Source organism: Oncorhynchus mykiss, chromosome 16, assembly GCF_057628025.1.
Source record: "Oncorhynchus mykiss isolate SJ-2025 chromosome 16, ASM5762802v1, whole genome shotgun sequence".
Lineage (NCBI taxonomy): Eukaryota > Metazoa > Chordata > Actinopteri > Salmoniformes > Salmonidae > Oncorhynchus > Oncorhynchus mykiss.
The window spans coordinates 1,830,541-1,851,280 of NC_143037.1; the positions used below are offsets into that span (position 1 = coordinate 1,830,541).

Genomic DNA, 20,740 nt, shown 5'->3' on the forward strand with positions numbered 1-20,740 from the left:
ATGTATTTTAAATGTTGTTTCTCTCCATCCCACTGAGTCCTCTCCTTTAAATGTTGCTCCTCTCCTTTAAATGTTGTTCCTCTCCATCCCACTGAGTCCTCTCCTTTAAATGTAGTTTCTCTCCTTCCCACTGAGTCCTCTCCTTTAAATGTTGGTCCTCTCCATCCCACTGAGTCCTCTCCTTTAAATGTTGTTCCTCTCCATCCCACTGAGTCATGCATTTTAAATGTTGTTTCTTTCCATCCCACTGAGTCCTCTCCTTTAAATGTTGTTCCTCTCCATCCCACTGAGTCCTCTCCTTTAAATGTTGTTTCTCTCCATCCCACTGAGTCCTCTCCTTTAAATGTTGCTCCTCTCCTTTAAATGTAGTTTCTCTCCTTCCCACTGAGTCCTCTCCTTTAAATGTTGGTCCTCTCCATCCCACTGAGTCCTCTCCTTTAAATGTTGTTCCTCTCCATCCCACTGAGTCATGCATTTTAAATGTTGTTTCTTTCCATCCCACTGAGTCCTCTCCTTTAAATGTTGTTCCTCTCCATCCCACTGAGTCCTCTCCTTTAAATGTTGTTCCTCTCCATCCCACTGAGTCATGTATTTTAAATGTTGTTTCTCTCCATCCCACTGAGTCCTCTCCTTTAAATGTTGCTCCTCTCCTTTAAATGTTGTTCCTCTCCATCCCACTGAGTCCTCTCCTTTAAATGTAGTTTCTCTCCTTCCCACTGAGTCCTCTCCTTTAAATGTTGGTCCTCTCCATCCCACTGAGTCCTCTCCTTTAAATGTTGTTCCTCTCCATCCCACTGAGTCATGCATTTTAAATGTTGTTTCTTTTCATCCCACTGAGTCCTCTCCTTTAAATGTTGTTCCTCTCCATCCCACTGAGTCCTCTCCTTTAAATGTTGTTTCTCTCCATCCCACTGAGTCCTCTCCTTTAAATGTTGCTCCTCTCCTTTAAATGTTGTCCCTCTCCATCCCACTGAGTCCTCTCCTTTAAATGTTGTTTCTCTCCATCCCACTGAGTCCTCTCCTTTAAATGTTGGTCCTCTCCATCCCACTGAGTCCTCTCCTTTAAATGTTGTTCCTCTCCATCCCACTGAGTCATGTATTTTAAATGTTGTTTCTCTCCATCCCACTGAGTCCTCTCCTTTAAATGTTGTTTTTCTCCATCCCACTGAGTCCTCTCCTTTAAATGTTGGTCCTCTCCATCCCACTGAGTCCTCTCCTTTAAATGTTGTTCCTCTCCATCCCACTGAGTCATGTATTTTAAATGTTGTTTCTCTCCATCCCACTGAGTCCTCTCCTTTAAATGTTGCTCCTCTCCTTTAAATGTTGTTCCTCTCCATCCCACTGAGCCCTCTCCTTTAAATGTTGTTCCTCTCCATCCCACTGAGTCATGCATTTTAAATGTTGTTTCTTTCCATCCCACTGAGTCCTCTCCTTTAAATGTTGTTCCTCTCCATCCCACTGAGTCCTCTCCTTTAAATGTTGTTTCTCTCCATCCCACTGAGTCCTCTCCTTTAAATGTTGCTCCTCTCCTTTAAATGTTGTCCCTCTCCATCCCACTGAGTCCTCTCCTTTAAATGTTGTTTCTCTCCATCCCACTGAGTCCTCTCCTTTAAATGTTGTTTCTCTCCATCCCACTGAGTCCTCTCCTTTAAATGTTGGTCCTCTCCATCCCACTGAGTCCTCTCCTTTAAATGTTGTTCCTCTCCATCCCACTGAGTCATGTATTTTAAATGTTGTTTCTCTCCATCCCACTGAGTCCTCTCCTTTAAATGTTGTTTTTCTCCATCCCACTGAGTCCTCTCCTTTAAATGTTGGTCCTCTCCATCCCACTGAGTCCTCTCCTTTAAATGTTGTTCCTCTCCATCCCACTGAGTCATGTATTTTAAATGTTGTTTCTCTCCATCCCACTGAGTCCTCTCCTTTAAATGTTGCTCCTCTCCTTTAAATGTTGTTCCTCTCCATCCCACTGAGTCCTCTCCTTTAAATGTTGTTTCTCTCCATCCCACTGAGTCCTCTCCTTTAAATGTTGTTTCTCTCCATCCCACTGAGTCCTCTCCTTTAAATGTTGCTCCTCTCCTTTAAATGTTGTTCCTCTCCATCCCACTGAGTCCTCTCCTTTAAATGTTGTTCTCTCCATCCCACTGAGTCCTCTCCTTTAAATGTTGTTCCTCTCCATCCCACTGAGTCATGTATTTTAAATGTTCTTCCTCTCCATCCCACTGAGTCCTCTCATTTAAATGTTGTTCCTCTCCATCCCACTGAGTCCTCTCCTTTAAATGTTGTTCCTCTCCATCCCACTGAGTCATGTATTTTAAATGTTGTTTATCTCCATCCCACTGAGTCCTGACTTTTAAATGTTGTTTCTCAAGCATGAATTTAGCCAGGTCTTTCTAGAAGTGGTCTGATTGGGGAGGGGAAGACTAGCTGTTATTGGCAGAAAGATTTGGGAACTCTGGGTGTATTAACACATTTATTGCATGGTGATGTCACCAGGCAGGCCAAAACACCATCCCACCAAAACAGGCTGAAATTTCAGGTTGTCTTTTCAAACCGCACTTACACTTATTATCGTCATTTTCATAATGTCACCGTATTTTTCCAACCTCATAGTGTGGAAATATACATAAAACACAGGCAAATCTCATTTTGGACTGCGCTGGGCCTTTAAAACATGTTGTTGTCACTCTAACTCACGCTGAAACCGGTCTTCATATCTCTTCTTCTCTCCTCACCTAGCGGACCTGGACAAGATGTCTAGTCTGGAGAGGATCTCCTTCCTCCAGGAGAAGCTGCAGGACATCAGGAACCACTACCTGTCCCTCAAGTCTGAGGTAGCCTCCATCGACCGACGACGCAAACGCATCAAGAAGAAGGAGAGAGAGAGTGAGTCAAAAATAAAATGTACCATGTACTGTAACTCCGGACTGAGAACCACGACAGACCTTTTTGAGTTTATCCCTGTATGTCTTGTGGCTGTAGATGTACAGTGCCTCCTGAAAGTATTCATACCCCTTGACTTAATTCCACATTTTACAGCCTGAATTAGAAACGCATTTAAAAAATGATAATCTCACCCATCATGACATCACAATACCCCCTCATGACATCACAATACCCCGTCATGACATCACAATACCCCATCATGACATCACAATACCCCATCATGACAAAGTGAAAACAGGTTTTTATTGAAAATTAAATACAGAAATCTAATTTGCCTAAGTATTCAGACCCCTTTGCTATTATAATCCTTGAGCATTTCACCAATGGGTGAGTGGTGAGACGGAAGCCACTCCTAAGAAAAAAGGGCACATGACCGAACGCCTGGAGTTTGTACGTGAAAGACTGAGATCATAAGGGAAAGAGTTAACTATTTGCCCTGAATGAAAAGCACTATGTCTGGAGAAAGCCAGGCACAGCTCGTCACCCGTCTAACATTACCGTGAAGCATGGTGGTGGCGGCATCATGCTATGGGGATGGTTTTCGGCGGCAGGGACTGGGAGACTGGTAAGGATCCAGGGAACAATGAAAGGAGACAAATAAAGGCTAATCTTTGATGAGAACCTGCTTCAGAGTGAAAATGACCTTAGACTGGGGGCGAAGTCAAAGCAACGCTGGAATGTCTTCAGAACAAGATTAAAGTCCTTGAATGGCCCAGCAGAAGCCCAGACTTGAATCCCATTGAAAATCCTTGGAAAAACTTGAAGATTGCTGTTCATTGCAGCACCTCATCTGACTTAACAAAGCAAAAATGTATTAAAACATGTTTTCACATTGTCATTATGGGCTATTGTGTGTTGATTTGTGAATTTAAAAAAAATCAATTTTGAATTCAGGCTGTAACACAACAAACTGTGGAATCAGTCAAGGGGTATGAATACTTTCTGAAGGCACGGTGTCTCGTGGCTGTAGATTAATCAATCAATCAATCAAATGTATTTATAAAGCCCATCTTACATCAGCTGATGTCGCAAAGTGCTGTACAAAAACCCCAAACAGCAAGCAATGCAGGTGTAGAAGAACGGTGGCTAGGAAAAACTGTGGCTGTCTGCATCATCTGACCACCATGTTGTTTCTGCTCCATCTGACCACCATGTTGTTTCTACATCATCTGACCACCATGTTGTTTCTGCTCCATCTGACCACCATGTTGTTTCTGCATCATCTGACCACCATGTTGTTTCTGCTCCATCTGACCACCATGTTGTTTCTGCTCCATCTGACCACCATGTTGTTTCTGACCACCATGTTGTTTCTGACCACCATGTTGTTTCTGCATCATCTGACCACCATGTTGTTTCTGCTCCATCTGACCACCATGTTGTTTCTGCTCCATCTGACCACGATGTTGTTTCTGCATCATCTGACCACCATGTTGTTTCTGCATCATCTGACCACCATGTTGTTTCTGCTCCATCTGACCACCATGTTGTTTCTGCTCCATCTGACCACCATGTTGTTTCTGCTCCATCTGACCACCATGTTGTTTCTGCATCATCTGACCACCATGTTGTTTCTGCATCATCTGACCACCATGTTGTTTCTGCATCATCTGACCACCATGTTGTTTCTGCTCCATCTGACCACCATGTTGTTTCTGCTCCATCTGACCACCATGTTGTTTCTGCTCCATCTGACCACCATGTTGTTTCTGCTCCATCTGACCACGATGTTGTTTCTGCATCATCTGACCACCATGTTGTTTCTGCTCCATCTGACCACCATGTTGTTTCTGACCACCATGTTGTTTCTGCTCCATCTGACCACCATGTTGTTTCTGCTCCATCTGACCACCATGTTGTTTCTGCTCCATCTGACCACCATGTTGTTTCTGCATCATCTGACCACCATGTTGTTTCTGCTCCATCTGACCACCATGTTGTTTCTGCTCCATCTGACCACCATGTTGTTTCTGCTCCATCTGACCACCATGTTGTTTCTGACCACCATGTTGTTTCTGCTCCATCTGACCACCATGTTGTTTCTGCTCCATCTGACCACCATGTTGTTTCTGCATCATCTGACCACCATGTTGTTTCTGCTCCATCTGACCACCATGTTGTTTCTGCTCCATCTGACCACCATGTTGTTTCTGCTCCATCTGACCACCATGTTGTTTCTGCATCATCTGACCACCATGTTGTTTCTGCTCCATCTGACCACCATGTTGTTTCTGCATCATCTGACCACCATGTTGTTTCTGCTCCATCTGACCACCATGTTGTTTCTGCTCCATCTGACCACCATGTTGTTTCTGCTCCATCTGACCACCATGTTGTTTCTGCTCCATCTGACCACCATGTTGTTTCTGACCACCATGTTGTTTCTGACCACCATGTTGTTTCTTCTCTCCAGGTATGGTGGCAGCGTCTTCCTCCTCTTCCTCGTCCCCGTCCTCCAGCTCTCTAACAGCAGCAGTGATGTTGACGCTAGCCGACACTCCTGTGTCGTCCTCTTCCTCCTCTCAGAACTCTGTGGTGTCTGTAGAGTGTAGGTGACAGGACAACCCCTCACCCCTCCCAACCTTCTGAGTCCTAGGACAACCCCTCTCCCCTCCCAACCTTCTGAGGCCCAGGACACAGCACTGAGCACTTAACCAGCACCACCCTGGTCCCCATCCCAAAATACCCCCAACACCCATCAAAGCCCCATCCCTACCACTAACGCCTCCACTCCAAAGCCTCAGTACATCCCCACCTCAAACCGGAGAGCACCCAGGCATCAATGCCCCCACTTAAACCTCCACTCTTATCCATGCCTCTCCACCCCAGAGCCCCTTTCCAACAGTATGGCCCCATCACCCCTACTTCCAACTCCCTCCCAGCAGGACAGACAACACAATCTCTATACTGGAACAACCACAGGGATACAGCAACACAGACAACCAGACCAACAAGACAAAACAAACACTATTTTCTATCCACAGCTGTTTCCTTGGCAAGCTAATTGCACTTAAGTGCACTTTTATGAAGATTTTGAGGGGGAAGAATACAACGACCAACCAAAAAAAAAAGTACAAAAGTATGTTTTTCTTTCAATTGATTGATAAACATTTCTTAGAGTTGTTTTCTTCAAGCAATAGTGATTCTTTCCATCTCGAGGTAGTTTAGATTGGGTTGAACGACGGTGTGTACTGTGTCATCAAGGTCCTTGTCCTATGTAGCCCTGTGTATACACAAGGCTCAAAGTCACATGATGATGTACATACTAAAACGTACGCTTGTAGTGTGTGTACTGTTGGAACACATGCATTTCTCTCTGTGTCCGTCTTCACTTCTTAAAGCTACCACGCCTTCGAATGGTACTCTTATCTTGACCCGTGATCGTGGTCTGTAAGCGCTGTGTGGAGGAGAGAGAGGCTTCGTATGTCGGTCTACTGTAGAGATCCAGAGAAGTGAAGCCATGAAGCTGATGAACATGAGACTACTGTTAGGGCCTTGTTATTGTGTCTAACCCCAAGACACCTCTTAAGAGGGAACATTCCCCCTCCTGTCCGACTCTCTTAGTCCTGATGGTTCTTAGAAATTAAAAACGGTCCGTCTTTCAGAGGACTGCATGAGTGACAGACTGCTCCGGCCAGGCCTGTGACTGTGTACATGACAGATATTGATCGTTTCTAGCAAGATATTCATGTGATTATATTGATATTCCTAATGATTGTAGAGGTGGAGAGGACTAATCTATTTCTGTCAGCCAGGATCTCATGTCTATAGGAATGAGTCCCAAAATGGAACCCTTTTTACCTATATCGTGCACTACTTTCTATGGGCTCTGGTGTAAAGTAGTGCACAATATAGGGAATAGGGTTCCATTTGGAACACAAGCCCTTTGTCTGCTCCTTAATAAGGTACCCAGTTAATATGGCAGTATATACATACATGTGTAATGATGGAGATGTCTGGCAGGTTGAAGGAAACCTAATGGAGAACGTTGTATCTTGTCGGTTTATCAGTCTTTTCAACTCATGCTTCTTGGATTTCTAATCAGTGTTTTTATCACGCCGTTCAGATGATCTACATTAGACGCTCCAGATGGAGGAGAAAGCACCCTATGAATTCAATGACAAGCTGCCAAGGGGAACTACACAGCATTCTGCCTTTAAAAAAATATGCTGAACTAAAAATAGAAAAGCAACATGCAACAATTTCAAACATTTTGACCGAGTTACAGTTCATTTAAAGGAAATCAGTCAATTGAAATTAATTAATTAGGCCCTAATCTATGGATTTCACATGACTGGGAATACAGATATGCATCTGTTGGTCACAGATACCGTAAATGAAAAAAGGTAGGGGCGTGGATCAGAAAACCAGTCAGTATCTGGTGTGACCAGATACTCATGCAGCGAGACACATCTCCTTCTCAAAGAGTTGATCCGGCTGTTGATTAGAGTTGATCAGGCTGTTGATTGTGGCCTGTGGAATGTTGTCCCACTCCTCTTTGATGGCTGTGTGAAACTGCTGGATATTGGTGGGAACTGGAACACGTTGATCCAGAGCATCCCAAACATGCTCAATGAGTGACATGTCTGGTGAGTACGCAGGCCATGGAAGAACTGGGCCACTTTCAGCTTCCAGGAATTGTGTACAGATCCGTGCGACATGGGGCTGTTCATTATCATGCTGAAACATGAGGTGATGGCGGCGGATGAAGGGCACAACAATGGGCCTTAGGATCTCGTCACGGTATCTCTGTGCATTCAAATTGCCATCGATAAAATGCAATTGTGTTCGTTGTCCGTAGCTTATGCCTGTCCGTACCATAACCCCACCGCCACCATGGGGCACTCTGTTCACAACGTTGACATCAGCAAACGGCTCACCCACACGACTCCATACACGTGGTCTGCGGTTGTGAGGCCGGTTGGACATACTGCCACATTCTCTAAAACGACGTTGGAGGCGGCTTATGGTAGAGAAATTAACATTAAATTATCTGGCAACAGCTCTGATGGACATTCTTGCAGTCAGCATGCCAATTGCACGCTCCCTCAAAACTTGAGGAATCTGTGGCATTGTGTTGTGTGACAAAACTGCACATTTTAGAGTGGCCTTTTATTGTCCTCAGCACAAGGTGCACCTGTGTAATGATCATGCCGTTTAATCTCCTTGAAATGCCACACTTGTCAGGTGGATGGATTATCTTGGCAAAGGAGAAATGCTCACTAACAGGGATGTAAACATTTGAGAGAAATAAACATTTCTGGGATCTTTTATTTCAGCTGAAATATGGGACCAACACTCTACATGTTGCATTTATATTTTTGTTCAGTGTATATAGTAATATATATAATGTATAATTCCCAGGTTTGTAATTGATTATCCCAAGAGAAATATACTAAAACAGTAGGTGTTCTACCAGTATGTTTCCAACTCCTCATCAGTCCTGTGTTCTTCTATAACCTGTAGGGGTGAGATTTGATGAGTCTATACAGATTCAGCATTCTTATCAAATCTTTACCCCTACAGATTAAAGTAGTCTATTCAGATTATAGTAGTCTGTACAGATTATAGTAGTCTGTACAGATTATAGTAGTCTGTTCAGATTATAGTAGTCTGTTCAGATTAAAGTAGTCTGTTCAGATTATAGTAGTCTGTACAGATTATAGTAGTCTGTTCAGATTAAAGTAGTCTGTTCAGATTAAAGTAGTCTGTTCAGATTATAGTAGTCTGTTCAGATTAAAGTAGTCTGTTCAGATTATAGTTGTCTGTACAGATTATAGTAGTCTGTACAGATTATAGTAGTTTGTACAGATTATAGTAGTCTGTACAGATTATAGTAGTCTGTTCAGATTAAAGTAGTCTGTTCAGATTAAAGTAGTCTGTTCAGATTATAGTAGTCTATACAGATTATAGTAGTCTGTACAGATTATAGTAGTCTGTTCAGATTAAAGTAGTCTGTTCAGATTATAGTAGTCTGTACAGATTATAGTAGTCTGTTCAGATTATAGTAGTCTGTTCAGATTATAGTAGTCTGTACAGATTATAGTAGTCTGCACAGATTATAGTAGTTTGTTATGCTGCAGAAGACATTTAGAAATCTAATAAGAATGTGTCCCAGATGTGTAATTGATTGTTCCAAGATTATTATATAGAAAATATAAAGTGAAATACATTGACAGTAAAGTTATGAAGGTCATCGATGGTGTTTCCAAATCCTCACCAGTTCTCCTTTTAATCAACTCTTCACCCCCCCACCACCAACAAATAATCATGTTGTTAACCCCCCCCCCTCCCCACCAACAAATAATCATGTTGTTAACCCCCCCCCACCACCAACAAATAATCATGTTGTTAACCCACCCCACCACCAACAAATAATCATGTTGTTTTACCCAACTCTTAACCCCCCCTCACCCATACCAACAGATAATCATGTTGTTAACCCACCCCACCCCTACCACCAACAAATAATCATGTTGTTTTACCCAACTCTTAACCCCCCCCTCACCCATACCAACAAATAATCATGTTGTTTTACCCAACTCTTAACCCCCCCCCCCCCTCCCCCCCACCCATACCAACAAATAATCATGTTTTGGTTCTGTTCTCTATAATCTGACCAGGATAATGGTGAAAACAATATTGTAGCTGTGTATTTATGACAACAAAGTGCTGTATGTGTATACAGCCATTATTTCAGACTCCAGTGTTTCCTCCCTTTGGTTGCATCTGCCCTATTCCATTTATAGTGCACTACCTATGGGATTCCCTATTGGCCCTGGTCAAAAGTAGTGCACTACCTATGGGATTCCCTATTGGCCCTGGTCAAAAGTAGTGCACTACCTATGGGTCCTGGTCAAAAGTAGTGTACTACCTATGGGATTCCCTATTGGCCCTGGTCAAAAGTAGTGTACTACCTATGGGCCCTGGTCAAAAGTAGTATACTACCTATGGGGTTCCCTATTGGTCCTGGTCAAAAGTAGTGCACTACCTATGGGATTCCCTATTGGACCTGGTCAAAAGTAGTGCACTACCTATGGGATTCCCTATTGGCCCTGGTCAAAAGTAGTGTACTACCTATGGGCCCTGGTCAAAAGTAGTGCACTATATATGGGATTCCCTATTGATCCTGGTCAAAAGTAGTGCACTACCTATGGGCCCTGGTCTAAAGTAGTGTACTACCTATGGGATTCCCTATTGGCCCTGGTCGAGAAGTGGTGCACTACCTATGGGCCCTGGTCTAAAGTAGTGCACTATAAAGGGGAAAGGTTTCCATTTGGGATGCGTAGTTTGTATAGATCCCTACTGTATGATATTATGTCTGTTTGTTTGGCACTTGTATGTAATTGTATGCCTTTGTTATACATTTGTATATTGAGAAGAAGAGTGATTTGAGTCGAGCTATTTAATATCTTCCACTGTTCATAATGATAACGTGTACTTTTGTGTACAGGCAGTCGTACTGTTTCAACATGTAGTTTCATTAGGGAACATAGTGAGGAGGGTCGACGCATGTATGTTGTTTTCCCCGTTCATTTCTCATTCTGGTCCTCACTGGGGGGGACAAGGGCTTGCGTCCCAAATGGATCCCTATGGGCCCTGGTCAAAAGTAGTGCACTATATAGGGAATAGGGTGCCATTTGGGTACAAGGTTTATTTGGTTTTTCATTTGTTTTTTTGTTTACTTTTTTGTTCTGAGGTTTTCAGAATTTTGTTTTTTTTCCTAGACTGGTTATTTGCTTTGTTCTCTGTCTTGGCTTGTTAATTCGTTTTTTTTGTGTGTGTGTTGTTTTTACGTTAGCTTGTGCTTGTATCAGAAGCATACCCTATGAGCACAAGATGTTGAAAATGCATTATTTTTGGTTGATGTCTTTTCAACCCGATTTTGCTCACTGGGTTTAGCGGTTTTGAAAAGACGGTTATGGTATTTTCCAACTTGTACAGTTTCACAGACCTCTATGGAATGGTCTGGGAGAGATAGAGAGAGAGAGAGAGAGATAAAGCTTATGAAAAAAAATAACTCTATAGTATTTATTAGGCCCGTCAGAAAATGGGCATTCATACATGTGTAATTTATTGTACAAATGTAAGCAAAAAACGTAAAGAAGAAAGAAGCCTCTGTTTGAAATAAATGCCATAGTTTGAACTTCATTGTATTGTCTTTGGTCTGGTCTGGTCACGTGCCATGTTATCTGCTCAACACGCACGTCTCTAGATTTACTTGTAACGGCTGTAATCTGTGGATAATGTGGTTGCCTTCGTTGAATGCACTGGCTCTGGAGAGTCTCCCAAAATGTATTATGGTCAACTCTAACATTGAGAAGGAATGATTTGATGACTTGGTAGTAGTGTACTCATACTACAGTAATAACAAAATAAATAATTTCAGTAACTGAAAATTAATGGCAAATCCACTTGCCTTCTGTAAAGTAAACCCTTGAACTCTAGGGTGTAACGATTTCTGTTGCAAAAGGTTTTGCACCGAACGGAAAATATTAACACCGAACGGAAAACGTTTTGCAATTATAAACGAGAGTTTCTATTGGACACATTCAGGTAGGTCCCTCCCCCGTTTCTTTTTGTTCCATTTGGTTGTTACACGGTAAACCGTTTTACCCGAATGACGGCCCTGCTCACTATTTCACCTATCAGCTCTATGTAATAAATCAACTAAATAATCAATCAGCTCTATGTAATAAATCAACTAATTATTCAATCAGCTGTATGTAATAAATCAACTAATTATTCAATCAGCTGTATGTAATAAATCAACTAAATATTCAATCAGCTGTATGTAATAAATCATAAATCAGCTGTAGTCACTGCGCAGGTGTGAGTCCAGTGACGCAAGATGGGATCATGCGCAGTCAGTGTCCTTCACAGGAAGAGTCAGTAGCTAGCATGCTGGCTAGTTAACTTAGTGGTGTGTCTACTCTGCTCTCCGGACATGATGGGGGCTAAAACCAGCACCATGGTCGCTGGGGTGGCCGGAGCCCTGTTCATTGGATACTGCGTTTATTTCGATAGAAAACGACGAAGTGACCCGAACTTCAAGAAAAGACTACAAGAACGTAAGTCATGTTAGCGAACTGGCAAGTCACGTGTTTTTATACCTGCGACAAAATGGCTAGCTAGTTTACAAATGTTTGGCTAACTATCTAGCGTGACATAACTGCATTAAGTATACGCTTAGCTTTGTATTTGGGTTATGTTATTGCTAACTAGTTACGAGTTGGTTAACTAGTCAATAGGTAACTAGCGAAGTGCCACCATATCCGCTTAGCCAGTTAGCGTTGGATAACATTGATTCATCTGCAGTCCGGTCAATCCAATATTAAGGATGGTTTGTCAATGGTTTTTGTAAGCAAGTCAATGGTGGTGTGTGTGTGTGTATATGTTTAGTGTACATAACTAGTTAAGTCAACCAACTCTCCTACATAGACTAGTAACGTTAGTGTCCACCATATAATATGTTTGGTTTAAACAATCCCGACTCCTTTTTAATTTATTTTCTTCGTCTTAGCCCTTCCATGTAACTGACATCTTTCTCTGCAAGCCACTCTTTTCTTTAGCATACCAGTCATCAAATAGGACATTGTTTCAACAGGCAGGAGTAAACAGAAGTCTTCCCAAGAGAAGACTGTACTAAAGGTAAGAAACAATGGCCAGACCAGGGGGCAAATGTATTTTTATTTAACTGGGGAAGTCTGTTTAAGAACGAATTCGTATTTTACAATGACGGCCTACCCAGGCCAAACCCTCCCCTAACCCGGATGACACTGGGTTAAATGTATGCCGGCCAGTTGGGATACATCCCGGGATCGAACCATGGTCTGTTGTGATGCCTCTAGCACTGAGATGCAGTGCCTTAGACCACTGTGCCACTCAGGAGCACCGAGATGATATGAAGTTAGTACAGGGGAAGACAAAGCCTTCTAAAAAGTACTAACTGTCTGCTAACCTGTCTGCCATTTAGCTACCTGACCTGAAGGATGCAGAAGCTGTACAGAAGTTCTTCCTGGAGGAGATCCAACTGGGAGAGGAGCTACTAGCACAAGGTGAGCTGTCACCCCCCTGTCTCCATGGCCATCACCTGGTCTTTCATACACACCCAGTCCTGAACACTACTAAGAACAGGCTTGAACTCAGATTGACCCCGTCTGGAATAGCTGTGGCATTCGTGTCTGTTCCAATGTCCAACTGCGTTCTCATAAACCTCCTGGTTGCTAATGTTAGCTTTTGGGAAAAGTAATGGTGCTCTATCAAACTAGAGATCTGTAGCCCAGGGACCTGTGTCAGTCATTTTTTTTCTTGATGGATTTTTAATCATTTTTTTTATGCATTTATTTCCTAATTCAGTCTCCTGAAGAGTTGATTTTTTTGAGATGTGTCTGTTACTTGAATTCTGAAGCATTTATTTGGGCTGCAATTTCTGAGCCAGTTAACTCTCTAATGAACTTCTCCTCTGCAGCAGAGGTAACTCTGGGTCTTCCTTTCCTGTGTCGGTCCTCATGAGAGACAGTTTCATCATAGCGCTTGATGGTTTTTGCGACTGCATTTGAAGAAACGTTCGAAGTTAATTTTTTATGGACTGACTGACCTTCATGTGTTGAAGTAATGATGGACTGTCATTTCTCTTTGCTTATTTGAGCTGTTCTTGCCATAATATGGACTTGGTCTTTTACCAAATAGTGCTATCTTCTGTATACCACCCCTACCATGTCGCAACACAACTGATTGGCTAAAATGCATTAAGAAGGAAAGGAATGCCTCAAATGAACTTTTAACAAGGCACACCTGTTAATTGAAATGCATTCCAGATGACTATCTCATTAATCTGGTTGAGAGAATGCCAAAGAGTGCAAAGCTGTCATCAAGGTAAAGGGTGGCTTTTCTGAAGAATCTCAAATATAAAATACACTGCTCAAAAATAAAGGGAACACTTAAACAACACAATGTAACTCCAAGTCAATCACACTTCTGTGAAATCAAACTGTCCACTTAAGAAGCAACACTGGTTGACAATAAATGTCACATGCTGTTGTGCAAATGGAATAGACAACAGGTGGAAATTATAGGCAATTAGCAAGACACCCCCAATAAAGGAGTGGTTCTGCAGGTGGGGACCACAGACCACTTCTCAGTTCCTATGCTTCCTGGCTGATGTTTTGGTCACTTTTGAATGCTGGCGGTGCTTTCACTCTAGTGGTAGCATGAGACGGAGTCTACGACCCACACAAGTGGCTCAGGTAGTGCATCTCATCCAGGATGACACATCAATGCGAGCTGTGGCAAGAAGGTTTACTGTGTCTGTCAGCGTAGTGTCCAGAGCATGGAGGCGCTACCAGGAGACAGGCCAGTACATCAGGAGATGTGGAGGAGGGCAACAACCCAGCAGCAGGACCGCTGCCTTTGTGCAAGGCGGAGCAGGAGGAGCACTGCCAGAGCCCTGCAAAATGGCCTCCAGCAGGCCACAAATGTGCATGTGTCTGCTAAAACGGTCAGACGTCCACAGGTGGGGGTTGTGCTTACAGCCCAACACCGTGCAGGACGTTTGGCATTTGCCAGAGAACACCAAGATTGACAAATTCGCCACTGGCGCCCTGTGCTCTTCAGATGAAAACACTGAGCACGTGACAGAGTCTGGAGAATGTTCTGCTGCCCTTCTCGCTCCATCATCAACGCCACACCACAGACTGTCCAGGAGTTGGCGGATGCTTTAGTCCAGGTCTGGGAGGAGATCCCTCAGGAGACCATCCGCCACCTCATCAGGAGCATGCCCAGGCGTTGTAGGGAGGTCATACAGGCACGTGTAGGCCACACACACTACTGAGCCTCATTTTGACTTGTTTTAAGGACATTACATCAAAGTTGGATCAGCCTGTAGTGTGGTTTTCCACTTTAATTTTGAGTGTGACTCCAAATCCAGACCTCCACGGGTTGATAAATTTGATTTCCATTGATAATTGTGACTTTGTCAGCACATTTAATGTAAAGAAAAAAGTATAATAAGAATATTTCATTCAGATCTAGGATGTTATTTTAGTTTTCCCTTAATTTTTTTGAGCAGTGTATATTGATTTGTTAAACTTTTTTTTTTTTTTTTTTTTTGGGTTACTGCGTGATTCCACGTTATTTCATCGTTTTAATGTCTTCACTATTATTCTACAATGTAGAAAATGAAATCTTGAATGAGTAGGTTTTCTAAAACTTTTGACTGGTAGTGTATGTTCTTATCTAAAAAATCTTGCTGAAAATGCAGCCTTGTTTTTAAATTTGATACTTCGCAGCCATGAGTTTGACACGTGACTACAGTTCGAATTGACTTGTGGGTCATATCAACCCTGCAAGTTACCAAAGTTGTTCATTCGCTCCCTCGAGCTAAATGGAGGGCCGAGGATGCAACATTAGTGAATTGGACCTCCACTTAATAACCTCTCTGGGATCGTTTGGGACGGTAGCATCCCACCTCGCCAACAGCCAGTGAAAGTGCAGGGCGCCAAATTCAAAACAGATCTCATAATAAAAATTCCCAAACCCATATTTTAAAGAATCACTTCTCGTTAATCCAACCACAGTGTCCGATTTCAAAGGCTTTTCGGCGAAAGCAGAACATATCATTCATTATGTTAGGTCAGCAACTAGTCACAGAAAGCATTCAGCCATTTTCAATCCAGAGGTATCACAAAAAGCAGAAATATAGATAGCATGAATCACTAACCTTTGATCTTCATCAGATGACACCCATAGGACATCATGTTACACAATACATGTGTGTTTTGTTCGATCAAGTTCATATTTATATTAAACAATCTGTTACAATTAAACAATCCAAAAAACTTAGTTTACATTGGCGACATGTTCAGAAATGCCTCAAACATCCGGCGACAGACAGCCACATCAAATAACAGAAATACTCAAACTTTGAAAGATGTTTTACATAGAATTAAAGAAACTTGTTCTTAATGTGATGTCAGATTTTAAAAAAGAAAAAAAAGCTTTACGGCAAAAGCACAATCTGAGAACAGCGCTCAGCCACAAAAGCAAGCCATGCAGTTACCCGCGAAGTTGTGGAGTCGTCAAGTCATTAAATAGCATTATAAATCTTCACTTAACTTTGCTGATCTTCGTCGGAATGCACTCCCAGGACTCCCACAATAAATGTTTGCTTTGTTCGATTTACGTCCAAATACCTCTGTAGTTCACTATTCCAAAGGCACAATGTGTGAGCGCAAAATCCAGACGAAGTCAAGTTTTATTACAGTTTGTAGAAACATGTCAACAATGTTTACAATCAATCCTTAGGGTCTTTTTATAATAACATTTCTAACTGGACAATAGCGTATTAATTACAGAGGAAAAAGAAGGAAAGGGGCACCCGCGTGACAGCGCAGTAAACAACTGATTGGCCACAGCCCAGTCTACTTGTTGAAACAACAGCTCTTATTCAACACCCTTCCACAATAGAAGCCTCAAACAACTTTCTAAAGACTGACATCTGCTGGAACCCTGGGGAAGTGCAATCTGGCCCCATAGACACAGCATATTGGATAGGCAATCTCTTAAATGAAACTACAAATCTCAGATTTCCCACTTCCTGGTTGGATTTGTCTCAGGTTTTCACCTGCCATATGAGTTCTGTTCTACTCAGACATCATTCAAACAGTTTTAGAAACTTCTGAGTTTTCTATCCAATACTACTAATAATATGCATATATTAGCTTCTGGGACTGAGTAGCAGGCAGTTTACTCTGGGCACCTTATTCATCCAAGCTACTCAATACTGCCCCCCCCCCCCCCCTTGTCACCAATAAGTTAAGATGGCAAACTGCGTCCAGTTTCGATCGTGATTCCCCCGAGGGGAAAGTGGCTAGCGTAAGAGCTGAGGTGGTATTAATATCTTGTTTGGGCCGTAGCTTGAAGGAAGTAATACCACCTGACCTAATCATGTCGACCACCCCAACAGGAGACTGTGAGACGGGTGTAGACCATCTAACAAATGCCATAGCAGTGTGTGGTCAGCCCCAGCAGCTGCTCCAGGTGCTACAGCAGACTCTGCCTCCTCCAGTGTTCCAGATGCTGCTCACCAAACTGCCCACCATCAGCCAGGTGAGTGAGGAGGCTCTCTCCCACGGAAGACGCTAGGTCTCTCTTCCGATATTCACACTTAGAATGTAGCAATGCTTTTGGGTACTTTGGACAAGGGTGGGGTTGGAGTGGCACCAAAATGGCTTAAATATGTCCTAGAGCTGAAAGAACAGGTCATTAATCTTGTCAGTTTTCTCGACAGACAGTTTCATTCTCATGTCACTTATTAGACTGTCACGATTCAGGTCTGACTGTGGCTGAGGAGTTCAGTGAAGTTTCTCTTTTTTTCCAGAGAATCGTGAGTGCTCAGAGTTTGGCAGAAGATGACGTTGAGTGAATGAGCTGGTGAGGTTTGTGTGTGTGAAACAGTGTACAACTGCGTGTGTGGCTGTTGACTGGCTGTGTGGCCTTAGTCAAGATGGCTGCCATTGGATGTCTTTCTCACCAACCAGGACATCGGCTGACTGTACCCTCCCCCCATGCCTCAGTGCTATCTGTATAAGAAGTCCTGTCCGTGTCCCCTCTTCAGTCTACTGTAGAACATGTTCTATGCAGTAGCCCTCGTCTCAGATTCTAAGATCTTGACAAACTAAATGTGTTGTATTATTTAGCCTAAACAAAGTGAGTATTATTTTTGTTTTTTTTAACTAGATTAAGCAGCATTTCAAAATGTGATGCTGCAGAGGACATTTTCCCCTGTTTATACATGAAACACTGTAAAGAGGTTGGCTCTGTTTGTCCCTGTCATGTATATGTTCACTGTGAGGTGGACTATCTTTAGGTTGATTGTTTTCTAAGATGTCAGTGGAATATTTTTTTTTTTTTTTTGTAATTCTGAAATCCAAGTCATGAAATAAAAATGTGAGAATGTATTTGTCTGTTTCTGTAGTCTGCATGGCCACTAGATGGCAGTAGCAATGCATGAAGAATGGTGCCAGAATGGTCATGTTTAGTTGCGGTTTACGGATTGAATTGGGTAGGACACCATTTTATCAGTATTTCCCCCGAGCCACTGGGGCAAGGCAGCACTAGCAGATTTGGGACTGAGCCACTGGGGCAAGGCAGCACTAGCAGATTTGGGACTGAGCCACTGGAGACTCAGCCTGAGCAGCACAGTGTGGTAGTAGACGGACAGCCAGGGAGTCTCAGAAGGCCTGATAGTTGAGCACCATTCATGGTCATACTAGTGAACAGAGCAGCTTTCTACAATGGGGATGGAGTAATATAGGAGGGAGTTGCTCTGCTGGGGATGGAGTAATATAGGAGGGAGTTGCTCTGCTGGGGATGGAGTAATATAGGAGGGGGATGGAGTAATATAGGAGGGAGTTGCTCTGCTGGGGATGGAGTAATATAGGAGGGGGATGGAATAATATAGGAGGGAGTTGCTCTGCTGGGGATGGAGTAATGTACTAGCACTTGAAGAGAACTAGGGCCTATCACTCGCAGCCCACTTCTTCCAATGTGCATCCAATTGTACTAGATGAAGGGCTGAAATAAGTAACATTCTGGCATTTAAACCACACCAAATGCACATCCTGGCATTTAAACCATACCAAATTTACATCCTGGCATTTAAATCACACCAAATTCACATCCTGGCATTTAAATCACACCAAATTCACATCCTGGCATTTAAACCATACCAAATTCACATCCTGGCATTTAAATCACACCAAATTCACATCCTAGCATTTAAACCATACCAAATTCACATCCTGGCATTTAAACCACACCAAATTCACATCCTGGCATTTAAACCACACCAAATTCACATCCTGTAACACATTCTAGGTTATCGTACTGAGAATGTGTCCTGCACGATGGTGCTGTTTCCCAATATTTGTTGATGCCGGTACCACCATTATCTCACACTCCAAGATCGCATAGCAGTTCAGATGTCTTTTGTCCTCGTCTTGTCGTGTCCTGTGTGTATATATATATATATATATTTACAACTTTTTTCACATACATTTTATTTTCCATCAACTCATCTTCAAAACACTCTCCTGCAACCAGCCTCACCAATTTATATTTATAAAAAAGTAATATTTACCTCATCTGTAATCCTCCAAGAAGCTAGCCAGGAACTCCAAGAAGCTAGCCAGGAGCTAGCCCAGAAGCTAATCCAGAAGCTAGTTAGCTTCTTTACTGGCAAATCGTTAGTATTCAGCGAACCACGGTTTGTGGTCATCAGCTATCCTTTAGCTCGAAAATCTATCGCCAGTTTTGTACGGCGCGGCTTGGAACGGAACATACCGGACCAATTTTTCTCTCCATGTCCCTGGATTTCAAATGCTCTCTGGACATTCATACCCGGATCTCACAGCTAGCTAGCTGCTATCCGTGTGACAGTCGGCTTTCGTCGATTCCGGAGCAAACATCGATTGTTCCGGTGCTAGCCAGCTCCGTCAATCACTCCTGAGTTCCATCATTCACCCCTGGGCTGCAGTCACCTATCCGGACCCGTTTTACTGCCTACGCGGAGCCCCACCGGGCCTTCACAACCGGACTGCCGACGTTATCTACCTGAAGGAGATCCGGCTGGCTCCTCTGTCGCGACGTTACCTGAACGCCCATCTGCGGCCCGCTAACCGTTAGCTGTCTTACCGGCTGCTATCTGAATAGACAATCGGACAATTTATTTATTTTTATTATTATTATGTTTTCTTCTCGGGCCTCTATAACTATATCTATTGTTCTTATTTTTGTTGTTGTTGTGTGATTTGGATTAATCCCCTCTACCACACGGAACCCCACTAATCTACTGACCGAACGCAAGAGGTGGCTAACAACAGACCTCCATCCTATGCTAGCTTGCTACCGATGGCCTGGCTAGCTGTCTAAATCGCCGTGACCCTCAACCAACCTCTCCACTCACTGGACCCTTTTGATCACTCGACTAAGCATGCCTCTCCTTAATGTCAATATGTCTTGTCCATTGCTGTTCTGGTTAGTGTTTATTGGCTTATTTCACTGTAGAGCCTCTAGTCCTGCTCACTATACCTTATCCAACCTATTAGTTCCACCACCCACACATGCAATGACATCTCCTGGTTTCAATGATGTTTCTAGAGACAATATCTCGCTCTTCATCACTCAATACCTAGGTTTACCTCCACTGTATTCACATCCTACCTTACCTTTGTCTGTACATTATACCTTGATGCTATTTTATCGCCCCCAGAAACCTCCTTTTACTCTCTGTTCCAGACGTTCTAGACGACCAATTCTTATTGCTTTTAGCCGCACCCTTATTCTACTCCTCTTATGTTCCTCTGGCGATGTAGAGGTGAATCCAGGCCCTGCAGTGCCTAGCTCCACTCCTATTCCCCAGGCGCTCTCTTTTGACGACTTCTGTAACCGTAATAGCCTTGGTTTCATGCATGTTAACATTAGAAGCCTCCTCCCTAAGTTTGTTCTATTCACTGCTTTAGCACACTCTGCCAACCCGGATGTTCTAGCTGTGTCTGAATCCTGGCTTAGGAAGACCACCAAGAATTCAGACATTTTAATTCCAAACTACAACATTTTCAGACAAGATAGAACTGCCAAAGGGGGCGGTGTTGCAATCTACTGCAAAGATAGCCTGCAGAGTTCTGTCCTACTATCCAGGTCTGTACCCAAACAATTTGAACTTCTACTTTTAAAAATCCACCTCTCTAAAAACAAGTCTCTCACCGTTGCCGCCTGCTATAGACCACCCTCTGCC

The 20,740-nt window shown here is 43.0% G+C and overlaps 2 protein-coding genes across 5 annotated transcripts in view; both read left to right on the forward strand.

Moving 5' to 3' along the window:
- arid4b (AT-rich interaction domain 4B) overlaps positions 1-11,089 on the forward strand; it is a 212,280-nt gene extending 201,191 nt beyond the window's left edge. For 3 of the 4 annotated variants that reach the window (XM_090201726.1, XM_090201728.1, XM_090201729.1), the window contains 2 exons: positions 2,737-2,883; positions 5,357-11,089. In XM_090201726.1, coding sequence (XP_090057852.1) covers positions 2,737-2,883; positions 5,357-5,499 — 290 coding nt within the window. In that variant the 3' untranslated portion in view covers positions 5,500-11,089. The remainder of the gene's footprint in view (positions 1-2,736; positions 2,884-5,356) is intronic. The other variant, XM_090201727.1, reaches the window with a different exon arrangement.
- A 459-nt stretch (positions 11,090-11,548) lies between these two features.
- tomm20a (translocase of outer mitochondrial membrane 20) lies at positions 11,549-17,903 on the forward strand. The gene is made up of 5 exons (XM_021564585.3): positions 11,549-12,014; positions 12,551-12,594; positions 12,920-13,001; positions 16,910-17,052; positions 17,324-17,903. The coding sequence occupies exons 1-5, from the start codon at positions 11,891-11,893 to the stop codon at positions 17,366-17,368; spliced, it is 438 nt and encodes a 145-aa protein (XP_021420260.2). The 5' UTR covers positions 11,549-11,890; the 3' UTR covers positions 17,369-17,903.
- Positions 17,904-20,740: the final 2,837 nt, after the last annotated feature.